General features: G+C 39.5%; 1 protein-coding gene and 1 long non-coding RNA gene across 4 annotated transcripts; one reads left to right on the forward strand and one right to left on the reverse strand.

The window, feature by feature from the left end:
* Window positions 1–567: 567 nt before the first annotated feature.
* Window positions 568–27532, reverse strand: sec63 (SEC63 homolog, protein translocation regulator). Its single transcript, XM_051960801.1, has 20 exons — window positions 27277–27532; window positions 25931–26030; window positions 24006–24120; window positions 22807–22919; window positions 22662–22723; window positions 19765–19823; window positions 19588–19638; window positions 17917–18025; window positions 17632–17726; window positions 16974–17106; window positions 14781–14873; window positions 14496–14641; window positions 12443–12590; window positions 11275–11357; window positions 11074–11142; window positions 10830–10985; window positions 10292–10465; window positions 10021–10221; window positions 5433–5537; window positions 568–3588 (listed from the first exon to the last, which is right to left on the reverse strand). Exons 1-20 carry the CDS (start codon window positions 27398–27400, stop codon window positions 3451–3453), a joined length of 2274 nt encoding a protein of 757 aa, XP_051816761.1. The 5' UTR covers window positions 27401–27532; the 3' UTR covers window positions 568–3450.
* On the forward strand, window positions 12597–14236 carry LOC127537715 (uncharacterized). 3 transcript variants are annotated; one of them, XR_007947527.1, is made up of 3 exons: window positions 12597–12814; window positions 12947–12979; window positions 13277–14236. It is a non-coding gene; the product is annotated as an uncharacterized LOC127537715 (long non-coding RNA). The 3 variants fall into 3 exon arrangements; XR_007947528.1 differs by lacking the exon at window positions 12947–12979 and adding an exon at window positions 13079–13111; XR_007947529.1 differs by lacking the exon at window positions 12947–12979 and adding an exon at window positions 13211–13243.
* Window positions 27533–27624: the final 92 nt, after the last annotated feature.

Below are 27624 nucleotides of genomic sequence, written 5' to 3' on the forward strand. Positions count from 1 at the left end.
TTGGACGACATAGTAAACTATTATGTTTTTTCCATATTTTGGGTGACATACGAAAACCATGAATATTTTTCCATATTTTGGGCAACATAGGAAACTTTTATGTTTTTGTGACATTTTGGATGACATACTAAACTATGATGTTTTAATGATATTTTGGACGACATACTAACCTATGACATTTTTTCCTTATTTTGGACGACATACTACACTATGACGTTTTTTCACAAAATGTTATAGTATGTCAGAAAAATGTAACAGTATGTTATGTCGGCAAAAAAGCCATACTATATTACGATGCTTATAAATGTCATAGTATAGTATGTCATTGAAAATGTCATAGTATATTCTAATAACGCAATAGCATGGTATGTTGAAACAAAATGTCCTACTATAGTATGTTGCTAAAAAATGTCGATTGTCGTAAAAATGTCATAGTATAGTATGTTGTATAAATGTTGCAGTAAAGTACATCTTAAAAATGTCACAGTATAGTATGTTGCAAAACGTCATAAAATTGGTTCTTAAATGAAGATATTAAAAGACTGTAAACCAACAAAGTAAGCAAGCTCATTTAAAAGTTTTTATTTGAAATGATTTTAAATACAAATAATATATTTTTCCATTTACAATGACAGTTCCTTTGTAAACAAAAGTGGCAGATAGTCATTGGGTAGTTTTTCCAAACTGAGGCAGGCGGCCCTCTGACGGGATGCCCGGCTGCGGTCGGTCATGAAGAGATGTGGCATCATATTTAACCTCACTGGAGTTATTTTCCCACACAGCATTAAATCACTGATGCTACATTCTGTTGCAGAGCGATAAATACTCAGAGTACAAGGTTACCTGTTAGCAAACGCCTGCTGAGCAGTTAAAGGAGGAATGGTTGGCCCAAGAGAGCCGGCGAATCGGCCCGACACACCGGTTTACTCTGACATAATAACAGCAGCTGACGTTCATGATGAAAAACCCACAGAGCTGCACAGGAAGCTCTGGTTTACTTTTCTAACATGTAAAAAAAAATATCCAAGTTAGAACAGAACTATACGTTTGTTGGATGAACTACTGAGATGGAAAACGGTCATTTTAAAGGAAAAAGCTCTGCCAGAAACACTAAATCGGTTCTGCAGGTTTCTATTTTTGTTCAGTAGTTAAGTGGTTAAGACCGAAATTTGGGGTCGATAGTTCACTTTTTCAGTAAAGCACCAAATTTGGTACAGACATAGTATATGACCATACCATTGATTTAAGAGGAGTGTCTCAAAAATCTAAGCCCCCTGGTGACCGCCATCTTGAATTCAAATATGGCCGCCTTGCTAAACCTATTTATGTAATATCTCCCTTAATACGGTAGATACAAAGTTGCTTTCAAGATCTTTAAGGGTCTGCGGATTCAATAAAGCCATTTATAACAGTGTTACAAATGGTGGCCACCAGGGCACTTTGATTATTGGGGTACTCCTCTTAAATCAATTGTATGGTCATATACTACGGCTGTACCAAATTTGGTGCTTTCCTGAAAAAGTGAACTATCATTTGACTTATCCGCCTAACTACAGATGAAGACGCTGCAACAGAACCATTTAGAAAGCTCCGATTAAACACAAACCGCAGCAGGTGTGTAGTGAATGTTAAACCAGGGTTGCAGTTCCTGCATCTGCAAAAACACAAAGGTCCGTGTGATGTAAATTTAAGAAATTGCAGACCAAGTACAAAACCTCCGTCCACTCCAACAGAAGATGTAGATCTACTGAGCACGTGTAAAACAGATTCTCCAAGTGGACAAAAAAGAAAGTGTGAAACCAGAAATTGTCGGCAGATATTCACATTCGACTTTGATGGGTCCCATAAATGCACAACAGAAATCTGGATTTGCCTGTGAAGGGTTCACGCAAACTCATGTAGACAGAATGGAAATTACATCACATGGATCGTAGCCAAAGTAATTTCACTTTCCAGATATTCAACTTTTGAGGAGTTCTTCAGATTTCATCATCACCTGTCGTCCACGTAGACCCTCCACAGATGTGCAGCTCAAACAATTCTACATATTCTGAACAAACTCTGGCCTGCAAAAGTTGACATATTCTGCAAAAAACACTAAGAATGATGTCATTTTGTACTGCATTCCGACACTAAAACACTCGCAAAAAGTTTTTTCCGTGTCCTTGAGTAATTTAGATCACATCGTCTGCATACAATTTAATAATATGTTGATGTACAACACGAAAACTTTCTAGTCCACGTTTCCAAACAAAAGCAGTGTATTTGAAGTCTTACAAACCTCATGTCTTACACTTTTCACATCTGTAAATACCATAATCGAGGTTTTATCCAACTTTCTCATTCACTTGGAGGATTCACACGTGGAAAGTAGATGTTAAGGGTCGACTGATTATCACATCCAGTATTCTGCATTTATTTTTGTAATAACTGTGAATTGATAGTTCTAAAAAAAAAAAAAAAAGTCACTCTTGGGACTTAGCAAAGCCCCGCACACTGCTTCATCCGATTGGTCACAACCAACAAGGAGATTGGCTGTTCCTCATCATGTGTGGCCAATTGGATGAAAGGGTAAAGGGTTCATGATTACCAATATTCAATCGATCCCGGCTGCACATAGTTGGAGTTTCTCGCAGATGCTAATGTAGCTTAGCTGAGCGATATGTGTGTCTGAGCAGCTGAAGTTCGCTAAACTGAAACAAACTCAGATTTTTACACTAAAACTTCTCCTTCTTCGGTTCATGTCGTGGAGCTTCAGCTGTATTCATATAAGGCCTTTATCGGACGATGAGAGGACGCTGGAATGTGCTACGATCGTAAAAATAAAATTAAAAAAGAAATTACATCTCTGAAAACCCCATGAGTATCTCTAATATATATATATATATGTGTGTATATATATAATGTCAGTTATGACAAATCTTAACACTGCAGGTTTGGTTGTTTGGTTCATTTAAAGATCCGCCGGCTTCCACCAGAACAGACATGAATCTACCGTCAACATACAGCGAGGACAAAAGTAAAAATACTCAACGATGAGGAAAAGCTTCAGCAGTTTACAATAGAAAGTATCATTGGTGTGGAACCGTCGGTGCTGAGTGATGTTAAAAAACAGACAGAGTGTGGGTGGTTTTTTCCAGACGGAGGTCGTGTGTTTGTGTTAATTTTGCGAATCAATCATCGTCCCCCTGAGCCCCGCAGAAATCGGAGCGGAGCCCACATAGTCCAGTAATAACAGCAGGTCCTCCTATCACACCTTTACAAACACACCTCACACACACGCTCACACACACAGACTGGTGTGTTAGTATTCACAGGGTCCTCTCCAGAAGGTGACCAGTCTCTGCAGAGGACAGGGTCGGTGTTTGGGGTCAATGGGCTCTGAGTGTACAAACTGTCCGGTGGGTCGGTGAGGGGGCGGGGTGGTGGCGGGGGGGGTTCTGAGCACGCTCAGTCGTTGTCCTCGTCGTCGTCCTCGCTCTCCTCGATGCCGTCACTGTCCTCCTGCTCCTCGTCCTCCTCTTCGGTGTCAGGGATGTCCCACTGGGGATGGTTGTCCAGCATTGCCTTCGCCTCGTGGACCTCCAGCTGTGAAAAGACACGACAGATTTACAGCAACACAACACAGAAATTTATAAATTAAAATTTGGATGCATATCACTTCCAGATATGAGTTATTGGTCCTTCTTTGTTACCAATAATCACTATCGATCAATAATTTGAAGTAAGATAACATCTCCTCGTCTACGACATTAACTGTGTCGTATTATTTGCGATAAAAAGACAGAGAACGTGAACTTTTCTGCAACCTTTAAACCAGGGGTGTCCAACATGTGGCCCATGGGCAAAAACCGGCCCTCAAAGTGCAAAAACTCCAGAGAAGACATTAACTACAGATCGTAAATTAGTAAATTCAAAATCGTTTCTAGACCATGACAAGTTGATCTGATCAGAAAGTAAAACACTAGATTGTTCACTGTTCTTTGGTCGTTTTGTCTTTTTATGTTTCCTTTTTGTCTCATTTGTGGGTTTTTTGTCTATTTTTTGTTGTTCTGTTCCGTTTTGTCATTTTGTCTCATTTGTGTCTATTTTTTTGTCACTTTGTAACTCTTTGTCAAATTTCTTCTCATTTTAGCAATATTCTTTCCATTTGTCAATTTGTTTTGTCGCTTTGTGTCTCGTTTTTGTCATGTTGTGAATCACTTTTTGATGATTTTGCCTTGTTCTTGTTTTTTTCTGACTTTTGTCATTCGTCTCGTTTTTGTCGTTTTGTTTCGTTGTTTTCTTTTTGTGTTGCTTGTGTTTTTTTGTCTTACTTTAGTCACCTTGTGTTCCACTTTATTTGATGTTTTATGTGTTTTTTGTCTTGCTTGTGTCATTTGTCTATTTTTTGTCATTTTGCGTCTCATTTTTGTAATATTTTGTCTTGTTTTTGCCGTATTTTTCTCTTTTTTTGTCTGACTTTTGTGTTTGTGATCCTCCAGTAAATCCTTCATGGTTCAGTTCCAGGTGACTAAATGTTGTGTTCCTTTGTAGACACTCTGTGATCTGGAAGTTGTAATGTGGAAATGATAAACTGAGGATGAATGCTGAGGACACTGAATTTATTTTTCTTCATGAATTTCAGGTTGTTCATGAGGTTTAGTAAAAAGATAATTCCTTAAATGTGAACTTTTTTTGAACTAAAACAAAGGAACCAATAGGAGTTGTGATTATTCATAAATTATCATATATATTATAAGATTATTTATAACTTTTTTTGGGGGGGGCTTAATGTGGATCCTGAACTAAAAGGAGTTTGACAGCCATGATATAAAGTAACACGAGTGGAAACAGCTTGTTTTTGTGACTATTTGTGTATTGTACTTTCAAATGTTTAAGGTCTTTGTCTCCTGAATATTAAGGAATAAATTAAACACAAAATTAGCAACATTGAGTTTTAAATTCTCCTATTATTTGGATATTTCAGGCTGATGTTTCGGTGTTTTACATGCTACTTTGGAGCCGTTTTATTTTTAGCTTTGCCTCTTTTTTCTTGCTTTAACTCTACTGCACTGTAGTATAAACTTTAACTATACTAGAAAAATGTTAATTTCAGCAGCAGGAGGTTTACTACTTTAACGGTTGACGTCACCAGAACTTCCGGTGGTCAACAAATTGTTTTAAACATCGACGAGGCAGAAATTCTCCAAGTCAGGACCAACATCAAACCTTAAGTTCACTCTAATTCTAACTGTACAAACAATAAAATAAATTCTGTTCTGTTTGTCTCAAAGCTGATCTTGTTCCAACAGTTCGTTCATCGACTTTCTGCTTTTACTGAACCTTTATATCCTGGAACATTTACGCCCATTTGGCTGAAGAAATTAAGAAAAGAAACCCTACTCCATCCCCACAGAAACCAACTTAAAACCTCCACAGCTTGCAGCTACCTTCAGTGGTTTGATCTGGTCCAGGCCCAGGTAGGAATCGGAGCGCAAGATTACAGAATATTGGTAGTTTCCTGTTTTGGACGGAGCCGGAAACTTCAGTTCCACCTGGAAAACAGAAAAACACAGAGTTCAGTTGCATTGATCTTTAAATAATTAGGCAAGACTAAAAGACAATTGTCTGTTTCCAACCAGGTCAGATCTAATAGAAGTGCAGCCCAGATTTATCACTTTTTAATGGACTTTTTCCATCATTTCTGAGCCTCAGCAGATAGAACCATGACATTTAGGAGGAGAAACACATCTGAGTTCTGGTAAAAACTGCAACCAAAACATCTAAAAAAAAAAAAAAAGAATCACCACCAAAAATGGCCAAAATTATCACAAAAAGGACCAAAATTACCAGAGAAAAAGACAGAACTACCCTAAAAGCTTCTGGAAAATCACCACATAAAATACAAAATTACCACCAAACAGTTGAAATTGTGACAAAAACTCAAATTTGGCACAAAAAACTTGCAAAATTATCCTGAAAGATTCAAATATACCAGCAAAAATATGGAAAATCGCCACAAAACGTCCAAATTTACCATGAAATGGGACGAAATTACCACAAAAAAGGTGAAATTGAAATTTAAAAAAATCTAACTGGGTCTAAAAAACATGCAAAATTATCACACAAAGAGCCTAAACTACCTTAAAAGGTTCAAATATGCCAGCAAAAACATGCAAAACAAAAACAAAAAGGACCAAATCACCACAAAAAGGACCAAAATTACCACCATATAGAGCAAAATTACCATAGAAAGGACCACAATTACCACAAAAGAGCAAAATCATCACAAAAAGGACCACAATTACCACAAAAGAGCAAAATCATCACAAAAAGGACCACAATTACCACAAAAGAGCAAAATCATCACAAAAAGGACCACAATTACCACAAAAGAGCAAAATCATCACAAAAAGGACCACAATTACCACAATAAGAACCACAATTGCCACAAAAGACCAAAGTCATCACAGAAAGGACCAAAATGATCACAAAAAAGACCCAAATTACCACAAAAACATTCAGATAACCACAAAAATGGCCGAAATTACCACAAAAAGACATAAAATTGCCACAAAGAGGCAAAACTACACTACAAGGTTCAAATATGCCAAGAAAAATATGGAAAATCACCACAAAAAGGACCAAAATGACCACATAAAAGACACAAAAATCCCACTCTCAGAAAATGTCGACAATAATTTGTCCAAAATTTGCTTTACAATTGCCAAAAATGATCCAAGATTTTGCCAAAATAAACGAACATTCTGTCATTAAAAGAAACAAGTTTTAAGTCTGATAAAATGATTGCGTTAAAGGATAAAACTGAGCATTCCAAACAGCCTCCCTCTGCTGCTGACTGTACATGAACGCTGTAGATAATCACTGTGAACGACTGTCAACATCAAACCAGCACCACCTCCGGCTGTGACGTATAATTACAGACGACAAACGTGATCAGCAGCACGGCTCGTTATTCAGGGTGAACGGGTCGCCGGCTTCGTTCCTTCAGACCTGACGGGCTTCGTTAAGCTTCAGAGGTTAAAAGGAAACACAGAGGACACAACGACACGCCGTCGCCTAGCAACAGGACGGATGATGGGCGCCACGGAAACACAAACCGATTTATTAGGACTCCAGACGGATCGATGCACGCAACGTTCCTAAAAACGAATTAAAGAAAGGCAGAAACTGAAAAATAAATCTGGAATATAAACCACTGATTCACTCATTCATTCTAAACTAACAGGATAATTATCAATAAATAAATTAGAATAAAACTATGGATTATCTATTTACTCTTTTTGTGTTGAAATTATGAACAATAAACTCGGAATTATAGGATAAAAGATGGAAAAGGTAATTAAAAAAGGGTCAGAAATATGAATAAATGGTTAAAATTCTAAGATAAAAAAGTCATTATTTCAAAATAAAGTGTCAAAAATATTAATGAATGGTTAAAATTCTGAGATACAAAAAGTCGTAATTTCAAAATAAAGTGTCAAATATTAATGGTTAATATTCTGAGATACAAAAAGTTGTAATTATAAAATAAAGGATCGGAAAAATTACTAAATGTTTAAAATTTTAATATAAAAAGTCAAATTTATGAAATAAAAAGTCCAAAATATTTTTAAAAAACAGAATTATAGGACAAAAAAAATCTCATCCATGGTCGAAAGTAAAAATTTTTACATATTTGACAGTTTTCTGAGAAAGTTAAATTGAGATACCACTGAGGTCAAAATATAAATAAACGGTAGAAATTGGAGATTAAAGACATAATTATGACCTAGAGACTCAAAACATATGAAAATAAAATCTGAGATGTGACAAAAAGTCAACTTTATGATTCTCAGATGTCCTGAAGAGTTCAGAACTGTTTGAAAATGAAACAAAAAAAAAAGATTTTCAAAATAAAATTATGGAACTAAAAGGTCAAAATCTGGATAAATGTTTAAATTCTTAGACAAAAAGTCTCAAATGTGAAATAGTAAGTGAAAAATAAACAAAAAAACTGAATTATGAGAAAAATAAGATTTTTTTAACACAAAATCTGAACTGAAGCTTTTAAATTAACAGTTTTTAGTTGTGTAGAGTGCTTTTTGCTTTTTGTGCTCATTTTTTAGTCTGCGGTCGTTTTCTGACCTGTTGTGATCGTTTTGTATCGCTTGGCAGTGAGTTTATGGTCATTTTTGTCTCTTTGCAGCCGTTTTGATCGTTTTGTCTCTTAGCAGTCATTTTATGGTCATCTGCAGACACTTTGGACGAATTTTTGTTTGCAGTCGTTTTGCAGTCATTTTTATCATTTTTAATGGTAATATTTGTCTCCTTGCAGCCAGTTTGTGGTCATTTTTGTCACTTTGTGGTCATTTTGTCAGATCTTTTGTCTCTTTACAGTCATTTTTTCTCCTTGAAGCCAGGTTGTGCTCATTTTGGCCTCTGCAGTCATTTTGTGGTCATTTTTGATTTTTTGCAGTCATTTTGTAAGATTTTTTGTTTATTTGTGGTCCTTTCGTGGTCATTTTTGTCTATTTGCAACAGTTTTGTGGTTACTTTTGCCTCTCTGCAGTTGTTTTGTGTTCATTTTAGATCATTTTATGTGGTCAGTCTGTGTATTTAAACAGCAATTTTTACATTCTGATGGTGACGTTTGTCCTCCGTCGACCCTGAAATCTACCCCTACCTATCCAGATATTAACTCTCCTACTGTTTTACTCTATCAGACTCAGCCCCCTCCCACAAACCCTCCTCCTCGGTGTTTTACTCTGGCTGTAGCCCTTTAAGCTTCAGTCAATTCCAGCCGTTTTCAGTACAAAAAATCGCTAATATTCTATTTTTAAATAAAAAAAATTACGAAAAATACGGGGAATATTGGATGGGCATCGCGAGGTGCATTTCCTTGAAAACGACCGATTCGGGGATTTTATACCGACTTCAGGACATGTTTTGGACAAAATAGTTTACTGGCTTGTGTCATCTGGATGTAAAAGGTTGGATTATGGCCGTTTTTTGTGGAATATTTTCATCTGTGTGTAATAATGAACCCGGAAATGTGAGTCGCGCTGTGTGCGTTGAAGCCGTGTATAGAGAACGGATAGATGGATATTTGTTTTTGTCGGACAAATGTGTTTATATTACCCACTGTAGTAATCGCATCTGAAAGTGGTTTATACCGGCGGATTCATGAGAATCTAAGCTTTCCATCGGTGTATAATGTTTGTATAATCGTGTTTGCAGTTTCAGACATTTAGCAAATTGCTTATGCAGATCTCAAAGTGTACCGCAGGCGGGACACTGAAGCGCAACGGGTTAAAGGGGGAGGACACCTTATGTGCCTTCAAAAAATCTAAAAAAGTTAAGTGCTTCAACTTTTCATTAGGTATCAAAGAGATGTTATTCAGTGACATACAGCAGCTTGGTGAGTACGTGTGCATGGTTCACAATATTTATCTGCCATTTTCTCAATCTGTATTTTTAGGACAGGCGTTACATAAAACCTAAAAACTTTCAAACTATTTGAGCAATCATGCTGATTTTTTCACAGATTGTTCTAAAGACAGCACTTCTTAAAATAACGGATGCTTTTTTAAATACTTTATAATCTGACCACTTAAGACCATTTTCATTCTGGGGTAAAGAGTTATTTATGTTGAAATGGTTGCTGTGGCAATCAGAAAAGTTATCCCCAAAGCACCCGTTATTTGTTCTACAGTAGGTTACTCTATCAAAGGTATAATAGTCATTAACCCAAAATTTATGGACTCTGAGTAGATGGTGTCTAAAGATGGGTCACTGGGAAATGTGCATTGGCATGTTAAGGACAAGATTTTGTCCCCAGGGATCACTGCATGTAACTTCTAACTGTTAAAATGATCATTTGAAACTCAGAAGCTTTAAAATGATGTATAGCATGTTAAATTGGGTCATATCAAACATTGTTAAGAGCCTGTACAATATAACGGCTTTGTGAACCTGTGAAATAAGGTGTACTCCCCCCTTAAGCCCCCCCCCCCCCCCCCCCCTCCACAAACCCACCTCCTCGGTGTCTTTTAGCGTGCAGACGTGGTAGGGCATGGACACCAGCGTCTGGTCCCGGCGGTCTGCGATGTACAGCCACCACCACTCCTGCTTCTCCTCGGGGAAGTAGAGGCTGTAGACGGGATGCGTGACCTTGGACTTGGTTTCCAGCAGAGCTCTCTCTCTTCTCTGGATGCTCTGCTGCAGCGCCTCCCACTCCTGAGGGTTTACAGACGGTTAGTGGAGCTCCAGCACCCTGAAGCTTGGATTCTTATCAAACCTGTCTGACCTCCTCGTCGTCTCCGGCCATCTCGTCCACCTCCGTGTCGCTCTGCTTGTCGCTGTCTTCGTCCCTCTCGCTGGGAGAGTCCTTGTTGGCTTCGCCTTCGTCTGATTCGCTGCCTTTATCTGACGCCTCGTCTTCCTCCTCCTTCGCTGCCGCCGCCGTCACTGCTACGACTTCCTGCAACAGATTATATAATAATCTGTTAATTACTAGAGCTGATAAAGGTCAGGTTAACGATCTAGAATTAAAACTTTGGTGCTGTCAGTCGTTATTTTGTGTCTTTTTGTGTTAATTTTTTGACTGTTTGCAGCCATTTTGTGTCTCGTTGAAGTTGTTTTGTGTTTCTCTCTGACCATTCTGTCTGTGGTTGTTTTGAGTCTTTTTGTGGCAATAATGACCAAGCAGAGATCTGAATTGTTCTTTTTTACTGAGTTACAGATATCTGATGTACAAATAAAACCAACAGACTAAACGTTAACCACCTAAATCTCGTCCATCCACCTGTACTACATCAGGTGTGACCAGGTGAGCTGATACTTACGTTTCCTGCCACGTTGCCGTTGGCCTGCTTGGTTTTTGCCGGAGCTGGAGTCGCCTTCTTCTTGGTTAATTTTTTCTTCTTGGACTTTGCTGTCTTCTTTGCTCCTTTACTCTTGTTCTGCCACACTTTGGTTTTGGTTTTACTTGCGTCTCCTTGCTTTAAATCAGACAGAAAGCGTTTCAGTTAACATTTAAAGAGTTTTCTGAAGGGATTTATTTTATTTTATATGTGCTGTATTTCTTACTGCGTCCTCTGTGGCGGCGGTTTCCTCTCCTGGACACGGCGTTGACTCCTGCTCTTTCTCAAACATGTCCTGCAACCACAGTTTAATGGAGCGGTTTAACCACAGACGGTACACAGCGCCCTCTAGTGGTCACCAGCAGTAGTGCACGTACAAGACAGCACCATAATAAGCAAGTTATAACGACAGAGTTTTATTTCTTACCGCCATCCGTTTCCTGGTTAAGGTGACGGTTACCGTGACGATGGAACCGGCTGTGATGTTATTGCTGTCTTCATCATCCAGGACTGAAAAGACACAGAGAAAAAAAAAGATGTTTTAGTGTCCAAATGTTGGACTCAGGCACGGAAACAAAAAGAAATAAAATATAGCTTTTACTAAATTTTTTGTAAGTCAAATTATTTGCAGAACTCAGCTTATTTGTTTATGATTTACGTCATTCTAACTTTGTCATTTCTGAGTTCTTTCTTCTTCATTCTGTTTCCACAGAGCTGAAGGACTTTAGATTAAAAAACTGAACCAGTGAGGAAAAATTAGAAAAATGTGGAGATCAGAGAGCAAAAGCAAGACACAAAAGTAAAAAAATGACAAAGTAAATGACAAAAACAAGACACACAATTGCAAAAATAAGATGCAAAAACACAAAAATGAGACTCAAAACTACAAAAGCAAGACATCAAATTACAAAAAAACAAGACAGAATACTACATAAATGGGATAAAACTAGAAAACAAGACACAAAACTGCAAAAATAAAGTACATCGCAAACACAAGACAAAAATGAGAAACAAATTACAAGACACAAAACTGCAAAAAAACAAGACAACGTGCAAAAAAACGAGATGTTAAATAATAAAAAAAAGACTCAAAATTACATAAACAAGACACAAAACGGCACAAACAAGACTCAAAACTGCGAACCAAGATGCAGAAACACAAAAACGAGAAAGTAAAATACAAAACAAGACACAAAACGGCTCCAACAAGACTCAAACCTGCAAAAACCCAAATGAGACTATTATGTCATAATAAGAAGAACAGCATGTATACTGACTGTAGGTGGTGTTAACCTCCAAACAGCCACCAGATGGCAGCTTAGCATAAAGATATAAATGTTTAAACTTTAATGGACACGCTACTCTTCAGTGCCATCAGGTCCAGAAGTTTGAAATGTTGTAGAGGTGTTGTTGACCAGACGTTGAAGGTTTCTGAGAGGCTAACATTCAGATTAAATCTTTACCCAAACAGTTCCTCTGTTCTAAACTGTTCCTAGATCCCCATAAAAAAGGTATTAAGGGTTTGAAGCTGCTGCTAAAGTGAGGTCCTACTTTTGGTCAAACTAAACGTGTTCGTCTGGTCTTCCTGGACTGACCTTGTAGTTTGGTATCCATGGTGATGTGAGGGAAGCTGCCCAGCACAGCCATGACCTCATCGTACTTTTCCTCCCCGAGGAAACGAAGCATCGAACGTCTGTCGGAGTCCTTCAGACTCACCAAGTCCTGGAGGGTCCGGACTTTATACTGCAGAGACGGGAGGGAGAAAATACAATAAATATATAAATAATATACATAATAATCAACAGTATGTGAGGGGAAATCTTCCCACAAGACTTCCTCACAGCACCATCTAGTTCTTCATCCCCAGAAACTTTATCAATGATCAGAGTTCTACCTTCATACTGGGAATATGTCCAGAGTTCCAGGTTCTTCAAGTCCACAGAGGAGAACCGTACAGTTGTCGGTAGGTCTACTCTAGAACTTTCTCCAGCTGTCGGTACGTCTACTCTAGAACTTTCTCCAGCTGTCGGTAGGTCTACTGTAGAACTTTCTCCAGTTGTCGGTACGTCTACTCTAGAACTTTCTCCAGCTGTCGGTAGGTCTACTGTAGAACTTTCTCCAGCTGTCGGTACGTCTACTCTAGAACTTTCTCCAGCTGTCGGTAGGTCTACTGTAGAACTTTCTCCAGTTGTCGGTACGTCTACTCTAGAACTTTCTCCAGCTGTCGGTAGGTCTACTGTAGAACTTTCTCCAGCTGTCGGTACGTCTACTCTAGAACTTTCTCCAGCTGTCGGTAGGTCTACTGTAGAACTTTCTCCAGTTGTCGGTACGTCTACTCTAGAACTTTCTCCAGCTGTCGGTAGGTCTACTGTAGAACTTTCTCCAGCTGTCGGTACGTCTACTCTAGAACTTTCTCCAGCTGTCGGTAGGTCTACTGTAGAACTTTCTCCAGCTGTCGGTAGGTCTACTGTAGAACTTTCTCCAGCTGTCGGTACGTCTACTCTAGAACTTTCTCCAGCTGTCGGTACGTCTACTGTAGAACTTTCTCCAGCTGTCGGTAGGTCTACTCTACATAGAACTTTCTCCAGAGGATGTTCTCCTTTCCTGCTTCCAGTCTTTAAGTTCAGTCTCACTTAGAACATTCCAGGTTCTTCAAGTCCATAGAGGGGGGTCCATGAGTGAGAACTGAGAATTCTGAACAAACTTTTGTTTGATTTGAAAGTTCTTGAATCATTTCTGACAATTTTAAACAACTTTTAGATCACTGTGGATATTTTTTTTAAGCTTTTTTGGTCAATTTGTGCATTTTTTAAATCGACTACATTTGGTCAGTTTGGCAAATTTTGAAAAATACAGCACAGTTTTGAGTCATTTTGAACAATTTTTTATTGTCATTTTGGCCAAATCTAACACTACTGAGGACAATTTCTTTGGTCATTCTGGACATTTTGAGTCAGCATGTTCAGATTATTGTCATTTTGGACAAATTTTCATGACATTTGAATCATTTTTAGGTAAATTTAAATTACGTGGATGTTTTGTGTGTTTTTGCAATGACTTTTTAACATTTTGTGGCGAGTTTGCTTCTTTTAGTCATAATTTTGTGTCTGTGGTAATTTTGACTCTGTGGTGGTTTGACCCTAACCCTTTATGTGGTGAGTTTTCGTCTTTTTGCAGCTGTTCATGGTGATTTTTTATATGTTTCACTGGTCATTTTGCATTTTTGGGTCATAATTTTGTGCCTTTTCTTTTGCATCTGCAATATTTTTCTGGTAATTTTGAAAGTTTGACATCTTTTTGTGATGGGTTTCTGTTATTTTGCAGCTATTTGTGGTGACTCCGCTTCTTTAGTAATTTTATGTTTCTTTGTGCTAATTTTGCATGTTTTTGTGGTGATTTTGCATTTCTTTGTCATAATTTTGTGTCTTTTTGTGGTAACGTTGACTCTGAGGTGGGTTCATATATTTTTGTGGTGAGTTTTTGTCTTTTCACAGCGATTCTGTTGCTGTTCATAGTGATTTTTGCATGTTTTCATGGTGATTTTGAGAGGAAAACGTAATAAAGCAAAGTTTAGATTCACCATTTTAATTCTGAATTATTCACAGTATGGAGGGAGAACTCTGATCATCAGATGCACTGAAGTCGTACCTTCTTAGAGATGCAGTATCGCAGATGTTCCTCCTCGAAGTGTGGCAGCTGCAGCAGCGGTGACTTGGACTCCTGCAGGCCCTGAACTATCATCTGGGTCAGCTTCATGCAGTTCTCTATGGTGACCAGACGAGGAGCGTGGAAACCTGAGGGGAGGCGTGACGAGGACCACGGATCAGCAATCGGACTAAAACAAACCTTCGTGTTTCTCTCAGCAGTGACGAGACGATTTTATTCACAACAAAACTCCCTGAACCAGCAGAAATAACACGGATGTGACGTTACCTCCTCGGCTGTTGGCCATCATGGTCAGCTGACAGCCAACGTTGATCATCTCCTGGAGGAGAGCTGGACTTTTCCTCACCACAAACCTCTGATCTGCAACACAAACACACAAACAGCATCTGTAGAGCTGCAACTAGTGATTATTGCCTGTCTTCTGGGTTAATTAATCAGCTGTTTGGTTCTAAAATGTCAGAAAACGTTCAAAATGCAGATCAGAGTTTCCCCAAATTAGTCCAAAGATCTTCAGTTTACTGTCACAGAGGAAAGAAACCAGAAAATATTCATTTCAGACGATGAAATCACTGAATTTAGATTGATTTTATCTACATACGGACAGTTTATTGTAAAACTGGTGGAGGTGACCAAACTTGGAGCAATAAATCTGGATTTATTCTTAAATATTCTCTTACTGGGTTAAAATGAGAACTTCTTACAGAGTTTAATTTCAAAATGTTTATTAACGGGCTTAAATTAAATACTATTTTGATAATTGCTTGAACGTTTAGTTTTTTGGTGTCTAAAATGCCAGAAAATGTTAAAAATGTTTAGCAGTTTCCTCAAATGCCTAGTTTAGTCCAAAGTTTTCAGTTTCCTGTCACAGTAGAAAGAAACCAGAAATGACAGAATCTAGACTAGATTTTATGAAGAAACATATACTCAGTGATTATCAAAATAAGTGACAATTAGTAGTATTATTGACAACTAATCGATAAATCACTGCAGCTGTAATGTTCTAAATAACAAACCTATTTCATAAGATTATTGCTCCAACTTTATAAAAACAGAATCATTTACCAAGTAGTCTATTAATCAAAGCCCTGAACTCATAAATTCTCACTGTAGTCAATTAAACCTTCACTGTCCTGAAAACAACACAGTTTTATATTTTAAGACGTGAAAGAAAACTGGATTTATTTGACAGAATTTAACTAAATAACCGATCATAATCTCATTGAAGGTCACACTTTTTATTCGTTATTTTATGTGTGTCAGAACGCTGCAGAATAGAACAGGTCAACAAGAGTGTGTTTGTACCGTTTAGAACAGCGCAACGTCTCCCAGGATTTAAATCTCTGCTGGACAACAAACGCTGGAGGTTTGTGTGTTCAAAGTGAATATCTTCTTTTTATTTTAATTTAACTCCAAACAGCTTCTGCAGATGTTTGATCTCGACCCATTTCTGTCACTCTGAGGACTTTAACAGGAAACGGTTTGATCAGAAAGTTCTGAGACTGTTGATGTTAAACATCACTGTGGTTCAACATCTGCAGCAGCAACCGGCAGGATCCAGAACTTTCTGAATCTGACTCCAGAAGTTTCTGAATCTGAATCCAGATGTTTTTGAGTCTGACTCCAGATGTTTCTGTCTGAATCCAGATGTTTCTGGACCATCAACGATGATCAACCTTCACATGGAGGATCGTCATGGTGATTAGAGGGTCTGTGGTTACCATGGTTACCACCCAGAGACCAGAGCAGGAGGTCAGGAGCTGCTGCTGTTTCCTTCATCCTCCTCCTGGCTCTCATGTTTTTTTAAACACTTTGGGCTCATTTTTTACTGCAGTATAAAGTTCTACTTTGGACAGTTTTCAGGTCATTTTGGATAAGGGCTTTTACTGCTTTATGTACAAATATTAAATGTTTTTAAAATACATTTAAAGTCATTTTGAACACATGTTCGTCAAATTTGGGAGAATCTTGGACATGTGTTTGTGTCACTTTGGACACAGACTGAGATATTTTGGTCAAAGTTTGAGTAACACTGGACAAACTTTGAGTCATTTGATACATTTTTCTCCTTTTTGGACAAAAGCTGAACAATTCTGGACAAACCTTTAGTCAGTTTGGACACATTTCAAGTTTTTACTTAGACTTTTTTGTGGGTTATTTTGGATAATTTTGCTTGTTGTCTTCAAGATGCACACTATTGTCCACTGTGAATCCATCTGGCTGGGTTGAACTGTCAACAAAGAGACACTCAGATATTTTTTATTAGACCTTGTATGCTAGCAAACACACTCTGCACTGCGTTAGCACACAAAACTAACGCGACATCAAGGTGAGCAAAGAATGAAAACCTTTGTATTTTATGAGTCCTTATCTTTTACAACAACATTAGCCCAGATATGCCAGAAAAATTAAACTCTAAGAAGTTTCACATTTATAATATTTCAACAAGAAGACTTTTCCTACCTTCCTCCAACTCCTCGGACACGTCCATCCGAGCCAGGTGAGCCAGAACTAAGACTCTGGCCTTCAGGCTGTAGGGATAACAGAACGGAGGCTCCTTCTTCTTCACGTTGATGTTTCCTAATTCACGGATCAACTGCAACAGAGACGACAGAGTCTTTAAAACACACAAGAAACCCCAGATTATATAAAAACCTTGACATTCATGTCACCACATCAGGTGTTACCCTCTAGTTGAGCAATGAAACTTGTAGCATTAATGGTGCTAAGCGAACCAGAGTCCAGTCTGTTTACAGTTTATCTTTCAGAACGTGTGCTTAGAGTTTCTGTTAGTGTTTTTACTGAAACACAAGTAATAAATTCAGGTTAAATGAAAAGAGCAGATGGTGTTTACAGCTGAAATGAAGCAGCAAGAAAAACTAACAAACAGGCAAATATTATGATCAAAAACAGGCTGAAATGTGTTTCAGGAGTCCAACAGCAGAGAGAAAATGTGTTTCATTAATAAAAAGAAAAGGCTTCAGTCACTATGACTTGTCATTTCTCTGTCAAAAGTCTTTTTTCAGAGAGAGATCATTCAATAATTTAATATCCTGGATTAATCTGTCTTTCCAAAAACATAAATTTCCCTTTCCTCCACAGAAGCAGACGTTGTTTTTACCTGTGGCACCTCGATGTTGTCTGTGGGTCGTATCGTAGCTTCTTTATTGCTGCGAGGGTCGAACTCGAAGGCGGCTGTTAGCACCATAGCTAATCCTGGAGGACGGAGATGGTAGAAATCAGAATCAGTCAAATAATAAAAACAACAAGAAAGAAAATTCCAAAACAATGCATCAAGGTCACACAAACTGATAAAATCCCGTCTCTGTAGCTGCACAGCTTGTCCACAGGTTCACTAACCCTGCACAGAAACTGTTTTACTGCAGCAAAGAAAGGAGAAACTCACGCTTCATGTTCATGTTCGGCGTTTTGTACATGAAATGCATGAAGAGTTGTGTAGTGTTGATGAGGATCTGGTCTCCGCTGTATCGGATGGAGCGGTACCACCACGTGCCCTGAAGAAAAGGAGGGAAAACCGAAACAAATTAAAGCTGCAAGCAGCGTTAATTGGGTCTTCACATCCTTGCTGGTCAGTGAATCCAATGTCCACCAGGTGGCACTGCGATTGAGAGTGTATTTCCGCCTATGGATGTGCTGAGGGCTGGACTCTGATCACACACGTAAAGTTTCAGGCTGACTGGAACAAATATAGGCGCGTCATACAGCACTTCCTGTTTCATGGCGAAACGTTGAAACTCTGCCAGTCGCCATTTCCACACCGACTTTAACAGAGCACTTTGATAACCTATGACCGGTGTACATCCTGGCCAAATTTCAGCTCTGTCAGAGTTACCGTGTTTGAGTTTGTAGCTTTTAAAATGTCCAAAAATGACCTAAAATTGTCTGAAATATGACACATAATTCAAAATGGCTGACTTCCTGTTGTGTTTTGGGCATGGGGGTTTTGTACATTTATGTATCAAATTTTATAGCTCTAGGTGATACATACTGGTTTTAAATAATATTCGTGTGCCATTCCCCTAAAATACAAAATTTTTCACCTGTCCTGATGTGTGTGTAAATTTTCACGGGCTTTCGAGCATTTTTAGGGCCTCAAAAATGTGTTTCTTTTGTCAAACAAAGAAAATATAACAATTAAATCTGTCAAGATAGGACCTTAATTAAAACTGCAAGCATTGGACCCCAAATGAAGCTGCAAGCATCGGACCCCTATGAAAGCTGCAAGCATCGGACTCCAATTAAAGCTGCAAGCATCGGACCCCAATTAAAGCTGCAAGCATCGGACCCCAATTAAAGCTGCAAGCATCGGACCCCAATTAAAGCTGCAAGCATCGGACCCCAATTAAAGCTGCAAGCATCGGACCCCAATTAAAGCTGCAAGCATCGGACCCCAATTAAAGCTGCAAGCATCGGACCCCAATTAAAGCTGCAAGCATCGGACCCCAATTAAAGCTGCAAGCATCGGACCCCAATTAAAGCTGCAAGCATCGGACCCCAATTAAAGCTGCAAGCATCGGACCCCAATTAAAGCTGCAAGCATCGGACCCCAATTAAAGCTGCAAGCATCGGACCCCAATTAAGGCTGCAAGCATCGGACCCCAATTAAGGCTGCAAGCATCGGACCCCAATTAAGGCTGCAAGCATCGGACTCCAATTAAAGCTGCAAGCATCGGACCCCAATTAAAGCTGCAAGCATCGGACCCCAATTAAAGCTGCAAGCATCGGACCCCAATTAAAGCTGCAAGCATCGGACCCCAATTAAGGCTGCAAGCATCGGACCCCAATTAAGGCTGCAAGCATCGGACCCCAATTAAGGCTGCAAGCATCGGACTCCAATTAAAGCTGCAAGCATCGGACTCCAATTAAAGCTGCAAGCATCGGACCCCAATTAAGGCTGCAAGCATCGGACTCCAATTAAAGCTGCAAGCATCGGACCCTAATTAAAGCTGCAACCATTGGACCCTAATTACTGAGAAATCCAGCCTATTACAGGAAATTCCGTATTTGATGCATGGAGTTGTATAGAAACTGGGGTGAAATCCTGATAAAAACTCACCACGACAACAGGAAGGATGACCATGAAGGCGAGTCCGTACACCAGCAGAACCTGCACAAAAAAAAAAAAAGCAGAAGAAAACAAGAGCTAAATTAAACCTGCAGCAGTTTGAAAAAAACATCCAGCATAGAAAACAAAAGAAAAAGCCAAGTTTAGATATAATCAGTGAATCTGTACCAGCATGGAGTTCTTCTGGTCGACAATCCAGGCAGGCAGAGCGATACCAAAGCTGGTGGCTGGAAAGAAAAAGACGACAGGCGATGGAATAAAACAGCAAAATTCTAAGATTACTGTTTCACCTGACAGATTTCAAATCAACTGACAGAATCTGAATAAATGTAAAAGGTTTTAATTTACAAAGTGTTCTGGCTGGTCCTCAATCTCCACTGTTACTTTAACAAACAAAAAAGTTCCACGTCGACGTGGAACTTTGGAGTCAGATTAAGTGCCTCGGTGTTCTCTGAACAATTGAGTCTTCAATTGTCTCTTAAAAGTAGAAAGGGACTCAGCAGAACACACAGAGTTTGGTAGATTGTTCCACCATTTGGGAACAACAGAGGAAAAGAGTCTGGCTAGAGATTTCAAGCCATGCTGGGCTGGAAGCACCAGGCGTCTCTCACATGCAGAGCGAAGTGGGCGTGAAGGGGAGTAGACCTGGATCAGGGAATCCAGGTAGGCTGGGGCCGTTCTTGTAAATGTTTTGTAAGCCAGGAGGAGAGTTTTGAATTTGATTCTGGCTGCAACTGGAAGCCAGTGAAGGGAGATGAACAGGGGAGTGACATGAGCTCTTTTGGGCTGGTTGAAGACCAGACGTGCTGCTGCATTCTGGATCATCTGCAGAGGTTTGACTGTACATGCAGGGAGACCTGCCAGAAGAGAGTTGCAGTAGTCAATGCGTGACATCACAAGAGCCTGAACCAGAAGTTGTGTGGCCTGTTGGGTCAGGAAGGATCTGATCTTCCTGATGTTGTAGAGGGCATAACGACAAGATCGAGAAACTGAGGCCACGTGAACCTTAAAGGTCAGCTGGTCAGCAATCATGACACCCAGGTTTCTGGCTGAGTTTGTGGGCACAAGTAGGCTCGAGTGAAGTTGGACGCTGATCTGAGGCTGAACAGATGGACAAGCTGGAAAGACCATGAGTGCAGTCTCAGTGGAGTGGTCGCACCTGAAGCCTGACTGAAAAGGGTCATTAATCTGTTATTTTTAACGGCAGCAGAAACAGACTAACTGTGGCATTAAACTCAGTGACACCATAAGAAACTGCTAAAACAACACCAAGAGAGACAACATGCTGACAAAAACGCACAAAAACACCAGAGACACAAATTGACCAGATGGAGATGTTGATTGAGACCAACCAGAGATAAAATCACCTCCTATAAACACAAAATTGCCACTAGATGAAACACAACTGCAGAGAGACACAAAACAACCACAATTAGATCAAAAACTAAGAAAAAGAGAGATGCAAATTAACTACAAATGACCCCAAAAACTGTCTGAAAAGACACCAGACGAACTAAATTTAATGCAAAATGAATGCAAATAAAGAAAAACAACTACAAAGACAAACAAATAATCTAAACAAACACCAGGAACAAAACAGCAACAAAGACACACAAAATGACCAGAAAGAGACACAAATCAAGCAAATATAGAGACGCAAAATGAACAAATTCAAGGCAATTCACTGCAAGTAGAGACAAAAAGATTTCCTAGGCACAAAAGGTCTTCTATTAGATGCAAAATACCACAAAAGAGGCACAAAATGGTAAGAAAAAAAATGGGCGCAAAATGGTAAAAAACTAAAAAAAAAACTAGAGAAGCACTCAGAGAGCGCAGACCTCCGCCATGCCGTTTGGTATATTGGATATACCAAACGGCATATATACTGGCGGCCATCTCTCAATTGTCCTTCGACCTTCAAAAAAAATCCTGGATCCAGACGGTGATCCGGATCACCTCCAAAATCTAATCGATTGTTACTTTTGCTCTTCCGGACAGCCTGTAAAAATTTGGTGAAAATCCGTCCATGACTTTTTGAGTTATGCTGTTAACAGACAAACAGACAGACACACAAACTCCGGTGATTACATAACCTCCTGGCGGAGGTAATAACCAGAAAGACACACAAAATGACCAGAAATTGACTAAAACTGACTAAAAAAGTCGCAAAATGAACAGAAACTGATGTAAAACCAATTCAGACATACACAAAAGAAAAAAAATACTCAAAGCAAATACTAAAAGCCACAAAAAGACACAAGCTGACCAGAGAGACAGAACCAAATGCAAAGACACACAAAATCACCACGATAAGATGCAAACCTGATAAAGAGACGCAAAATGAACACAAATGAATGCAAAATGAACGCAAAGAAGTTAACAATCACTAAAAGAGACGCAAAATGAACCTAAAGAGATGCTAATTCAGTGTAAACATACAGAAAAGATCCCTATGAAAGAAGCTGTAAAGACACAAAACCACCAAAAAGAGTCGCAAACCATTAAAAATCCATATCAAAATGAGGGCAAAGACACATAAACGGGCCGGAAAGAGACTAAAACTGACTAAAAACATGCAAAAAACAGCTTTCAGACACACAAAAGATCACTATTAAAGGGAAATTAGATGCAAAAACACAAAAAACCACCACAAAGAGTCACAAACCAAATAAAAAGAGACAATATAAACACTAATGAATGCAAAATGGCCGCAAATAGACGCTAACTGAGTGCAAAAGACACAATAAAGACCCTTATTAAAGGGAAATTAGCTGCAAAAAGACACAAAACCACCAAAGATAGACATTAACAGTCAACAAAAATGAGCACAAAGACACACAAAATGACCAGAAAGAGATTAAAACTGAATAAAGCTGGGTTCTTTTAAGCTACGACTTCCATCCACCAACGTTTCTTTTGCTTCCCTGCAGCTCCAATTTGTCTTCTGGAGCAACTTTTCTATCATTTCTAGTCTCTGGTTTCATCTTCACGTCTGCAGGACTCACCAGCATCGATACACGAGTGTGAACACTTAAAATAATCCGAAAACCAGCAGCTTCTCTTACCTCCTGGACCATCCGGGTTGCCATGGATCAGCCAGTTCTTTCGTGACTCTTCATTGGTCAGACTGGAGGGAAAGAAAGGCAGAAAGTGATCAATAAAACCCAAAAACACTGGATCGGTTTGACGATGGACTGGATTGAAACTCACGCAGCGTAAGCTTTGGCAATCCTCATGAAGGTGGCCTCGTCTCCTCCTTTGTCAGGATGGAACTTCAGCGACAGAACTCGATATTGCTTCTTGATTTCTGACACCGAGGCACCCTGAAGACACAAAAGCAGTCAGAGGAGTTTAACACGACACATTTAGGACGAGGAAAAGATGAAATTAGGTTCAGGTTTAATGCCAGAGTTCAGTTTTATGAGTAAATACAGACACTAGAACTCAATCTGTCACATTAAACATGTAGAACCTTTGAGAACAGGACTGTCTCTGTAGGATGGGTGTGTTTACGGGTGTTTTGGGTTTGTTTTGGTTATGTTTTACATATGTTTTGGATATGTTTTGGGTGCGTTTATGGGTGTGTTTTGGGTATGTTTTGGGTGTGTTTCGGGTGTGTTCTGCATACGTTTTGGGTGCGTTTATGGGTTTGTTTTGCATACATTTTGGGTGTGTTTTGTTCATGTTTTGTGTGCGTTTCCGGTGTGTTTTGTGTGTGTTCTACATACGTTTTGGGTGCGTTTTGGGTGCGTTTATGGGTGTGTTTTGCATACGTTTTGGGTGCGTTTATGGGTGTGTTTTGCATATGTTTTGGGTGTGTTTTGTTTATGTTTTGTGTGTGTTTCCGGTGTGTTTTGGGTGTGTTCTACATACGTTTTGGGTGCGTTTATGGGTGTGTTCTGCATACGTTTTGGGTGTGTTTCAGGTGTGTTTTGTTCATGTTTTCTGTGTGTTTCCGGTGTGTTTCGTGTGTCTTTTGGGTGCGTTTCGGGGCTTTACCAGGTTTTATTTAGTCACTGCCATAGAAATTGTGATATTTCTTAATTTAACATATTTGCAAATTCCATTGCACGTGACAAATGTTCTTTCAGAAATTCATCCTGATTCTAAAATCTGTAGGAGCCAAAAAAAAAAAAAATCGGAGCTACAAATCAGAACTTAATCAGATTTTTTATTATTCTTTGTCTGGATCTAAATTAAAACATTTTTTAAAGGAGTTTGGTTTGATGAAGGTTCATTCAAAGCTGCAGCTAACAGTTACTTCCACTGCGGGTTATTTTCTGGATTAATTAATCAGCTGTTTATTCAGAGTATGTTGAAAAATGTGGATCAGAGTTTCCTCAAATGTCTTGTTTAGTCTAAAGACATCGAGTTTGCGGTCAGTGAGGAGGGAAGCTTTGTGTGTTTACCGGGTCCAGGTTGAGGACTTCATAGGGGTTATACTCCTGGTACTCTCGTTCCAGTTTGGACACCTTGTAAGCTAGCAGCAGGAACACAGCCCATCCAAACAACAAGGCTGCTTTTCTGAAAACACAACCAGAAAAAAACAACAACGTCACACACAAACGTCAGCGTTGTTTAGATCCATCAGCAGCTGAAAGGACGGGAGCAGGAGGGCAGCTCCGGGTCTGACTCCGCTGCTGCTGTTTGGTATTTATGTGCTGGAAGTTCAACTTGTTTCCATGACAATGGGGAAAAAAAAAAAAAACCTATAGCTCTGCAGCATCTGTTGCCATGACAACGGCTCACTCGGTCCAAGTTCTCCGAGCCGCTCGACCAGAAGAACACATGATGGATTCCTGTAATAAGCAGCATCTCTGTGGTTTATAAACTGTGTTGGACGTGGAGCGTAAACACCGGATGGAGTCAAACAGCTGTTCAGCCACAGAGTGAATAAACAGAATGAATGTTTGCAGCTGCAGCAGACGGACCTGTGATTAATGTTCACACCACAGCGACAACATCTCTGTCCAGCTGGAAAGACAACCTCTAGAGCTGCAGTGATGGAGGATGACAGAGCTCTATCAGCAATAACAGCTCCAGAAAGTCACACCCAAACTACAGCAACGAGGAGACGAATGCAGCGAGCAGCGAGACTAGAAAGTTATGCAAAAAAAAATAACTGAAACTCATCACTACTGCAACTTTTGTTTGCTGTTTGACACAAAAAAGAAAACTCACACGTCATTTTTCAGTCTGTCTGATAATTTAATCTGGAGTTAAGTTTTAACGTTATTTAAAAGATGTGGAGTTTGTTGACCTGCAGGTGCACGAGGAATTTATTTAGCAACCAAAACAACAAGTTTGACGACTTAAACCAGCAGAATAAAGACGCAACAAGTCACATCACAGTACATTTATTAAAGATAAACTACACATCAAACGGACAGTTCAATCCAAAAATCCTGCTGCTCTACTGCCAAGGACGTTAGAGCCAATCATAGGGCAAGATAGTTACAGTATCTCACAGAAGTGAGTACACCTCTAAGTTAAAATGTCCAAAATGGACCAGAATGACTCAAAACTGCTCAAAATAAACAACATCTGCTAGATCTGCAGCTAATGTTAGCTTGATGGCTAATTGTAGCTTGGTGACTAATGTTAGATCGGTGGTTATTGTTAGCTCGGTGGTTATTGTTAGCTCAGTGGCTAATTTAGCTCAGGCTAATTTTGGCTTAATAATTAATGTTAGCTCAGTGGTTATTGTTAGCTCCATGGCAAACTGCAGCCTGGTTACTAATGTTAGTGAAATGGTTATTGTTAGATCTATGACTAATGTCAGCTTGGTGTTAATGTTAGCTCGATGGCTAATTGTAGCCTGGTGATGAATAGTTTGGTGGATAATGTTAGCTAGATGTCTAATTGTAGCCTAGTGACTAATGTTAGTTAATAATAATGGCGGCCATACAAAATGTCGACATTTAGGGCCCATTTGGGACATTTTCACTGAGGGGTGCACTCACATTTGTGACATACTGTGTAGTGGAAAATTAGAATCTGTTTTTGGACATTATTTTACCATTTTGGACGAATGTTAAGGTTTGCTTTTTGTTACTGTGAACAGTTTTCAGTCATTCTAGGCCATTTTGAACATTTTAACTCAGAGGTGCACTCACTTTTGTTGCCAGCGGTTTAGACATTAATATCTGTGTTAATTTATTTTGAGGGGACAGTAAATTTACCCTGTTATACCACTTGCAGTCCGACTACTTTACATCGTATCAAAGTGTCACTTCTTCAGAGTAGTACCATGAAAAGATATAAGTAAATATTAGAAAACATACATGATGTTTATTCACATGATAAAAAGGTGAAACTGACTTTCTGGACTTACTTTAGTGTTGGAACGACACTCTGCTGCGACTTCATCAGCCGGAGCCGATACCACAAACACCTGCCATGGACCCTCCTCAGGCTCTTCAGACGGATTTGTTCTGGAAGAAACACACGGTTATCAATAATCTACCAATAACACAACAATATGTCAGCCAACGTTCACCACATCCAGCTGAAGTAAGTTCCAAAACCAACAAAGAAGTTAGTTTAAGGCTGGTTTAGACATTTTAGAGTTTAACAGAAGCAGCAGCAGGAAGTAAATAAACCTGGTGGACTGAGAAGCTCATTCTGATTGGTTAGAAACTGAATGTAACTGAGTGTAGCCATGAGGCTAACTCGCTGTGGAGGATTTGAGGACTGGAGAATTCTGCAGCTTCTATTGTTGAAACAGCAGAATAAAGATGATTTTTTTTGCTGTCTGAGCCCTTTAACAAACCAAATCAGGAGAATAAATGGATGATTCAAGGCTTCAGGCTACCTGGGTTCATGTAAAATCTACGTAAATAAATAAAACCAGTGTGAGCAGCATATTAAGCAGCAGTCTGTGGTCACCGGTCGTTTATCTGCAACCACTAAAGTTACATAAGAGAAGCTGAGATGCTGACAAACATATCAGCTCTGAGGTAAAGATAAAGACACAAAATGACGAGGCAAAATGACAATCGCACAAAATGACAAAAATGAGGCAGAAAATGACAAAAACAAGACACAAAAGGACTAAAAGGACCATTGAAGCAGGTCATGTACATACTTTTTTGTCATCTTGGACAATTTTCAAGTCATTTTGGACAAATCTGGGGTAACTGGCAAATTTTAGTCTCTCTGGACACATTCCAAATCATCCTGGGAAAATACTTTCATCATTTTGGATATTTTTATGTCATCTTTGGGTTGTTTTTAAGTCTTTAGTGGACATTTTTGTCATTCTGTTTCATTAACGGAATAAAGTTACACACGAGAAGCTGAGATGTTGACAAACGTATCGGCTCTAAGATAAAGACTTAAAAGAATAAATCAGGATAAAGGTCAACAAAGGAGCAATAGAAGCCCGAGGAACTGATTTAGCTTCATGCTGCTGAACTAACTGCTTACATCTCGTTACCACAGATAAAGAACTTATCAGTTAGTGGAGCTAGCAGAGGATCTGAACAGTGGACCAGACTAATATCTGGAACGTTTACTAGCTGGTATGAATAAGATGGACAGACTGTACAGCAGCTAGTCAGACCCCCACATCACCAGAACACTAACTACCAGCAGAGCCGTGGTGTGAACTCCAACCATCTGAAGGGTAGTTAGTTAGCAAACTTAGCCGAGCTAGCAGCTCCGGACGGCGGGCCTCACCAGCGTTCTGGTCCCGGGGCCACAGGTAATATGTGGCCGGGATCACAATGAGCCCCACGAAGGAGGTAAGGAAGTAGAAGAAGGTGTTGCCGCTGTCGTCGTACTGGAACTGTTGCCCGGCCATCTCTCGGAGCTGCTTCTCCTCCGCTGCGGTTCCCCCTTCGGACCGTTAGCTTAGCCGGCTAGCATCCAGCGGAGGCTCGCTGCATCGGTGTACGTGGTGTACGCCTGCGCAATGTGGTCTGGCTTCTTCTTCCTCTGCGATTGGTGATTCAGCGCGTTTTTTGAACGTCACTGACCCCCAGCGGCGGAAACGGAAAATGGCACCTGGATTTACCTGAGCTGATT

This window comes from Acanthochromis polyacanthus, chromosome 16 (assembly GCF_021347895.1).
Source record: "Acanthochromis polyacanthus isolate Apoly-LR-REF ecotype Palm Island chromosome 16, KAUST_Apoly_ChrSc, whole genome shotgun sequence".
Classification (NCBI taxonomy): domain Eukaryota; kingdom Metazoa; phylum Chordata; class Actinopteri; family Pomacentridae; genus Acanthochromis; species Acanthochromis polyacanthus.

Excerpts from the sequence above, each read along its gene's own strand:
- sec63 (XM_051960801.1), bottom strand. The coding sequence starts at position 27,400 with ATGGCCGGGCAACAGTTCCAGTACGACGACAGCGGCAACACCTTCTTC. Across the intron at positions 14,874-16,973 it reads GTCCGAGGAGTTGGAGGAAG|ATCAGAGGTTTGTGGTGAGG; the intron begins GTAGGAAAAGTC and ends TTTGTGTTGCAG. Across the intron at positions 11,358-12,442 it reads CATGGATACCAAACTACAAG|TCCTGGATGATGAAGACAGC; the intron begins GTCAGTCCAGGA and ends GTGTCTTTTCAG.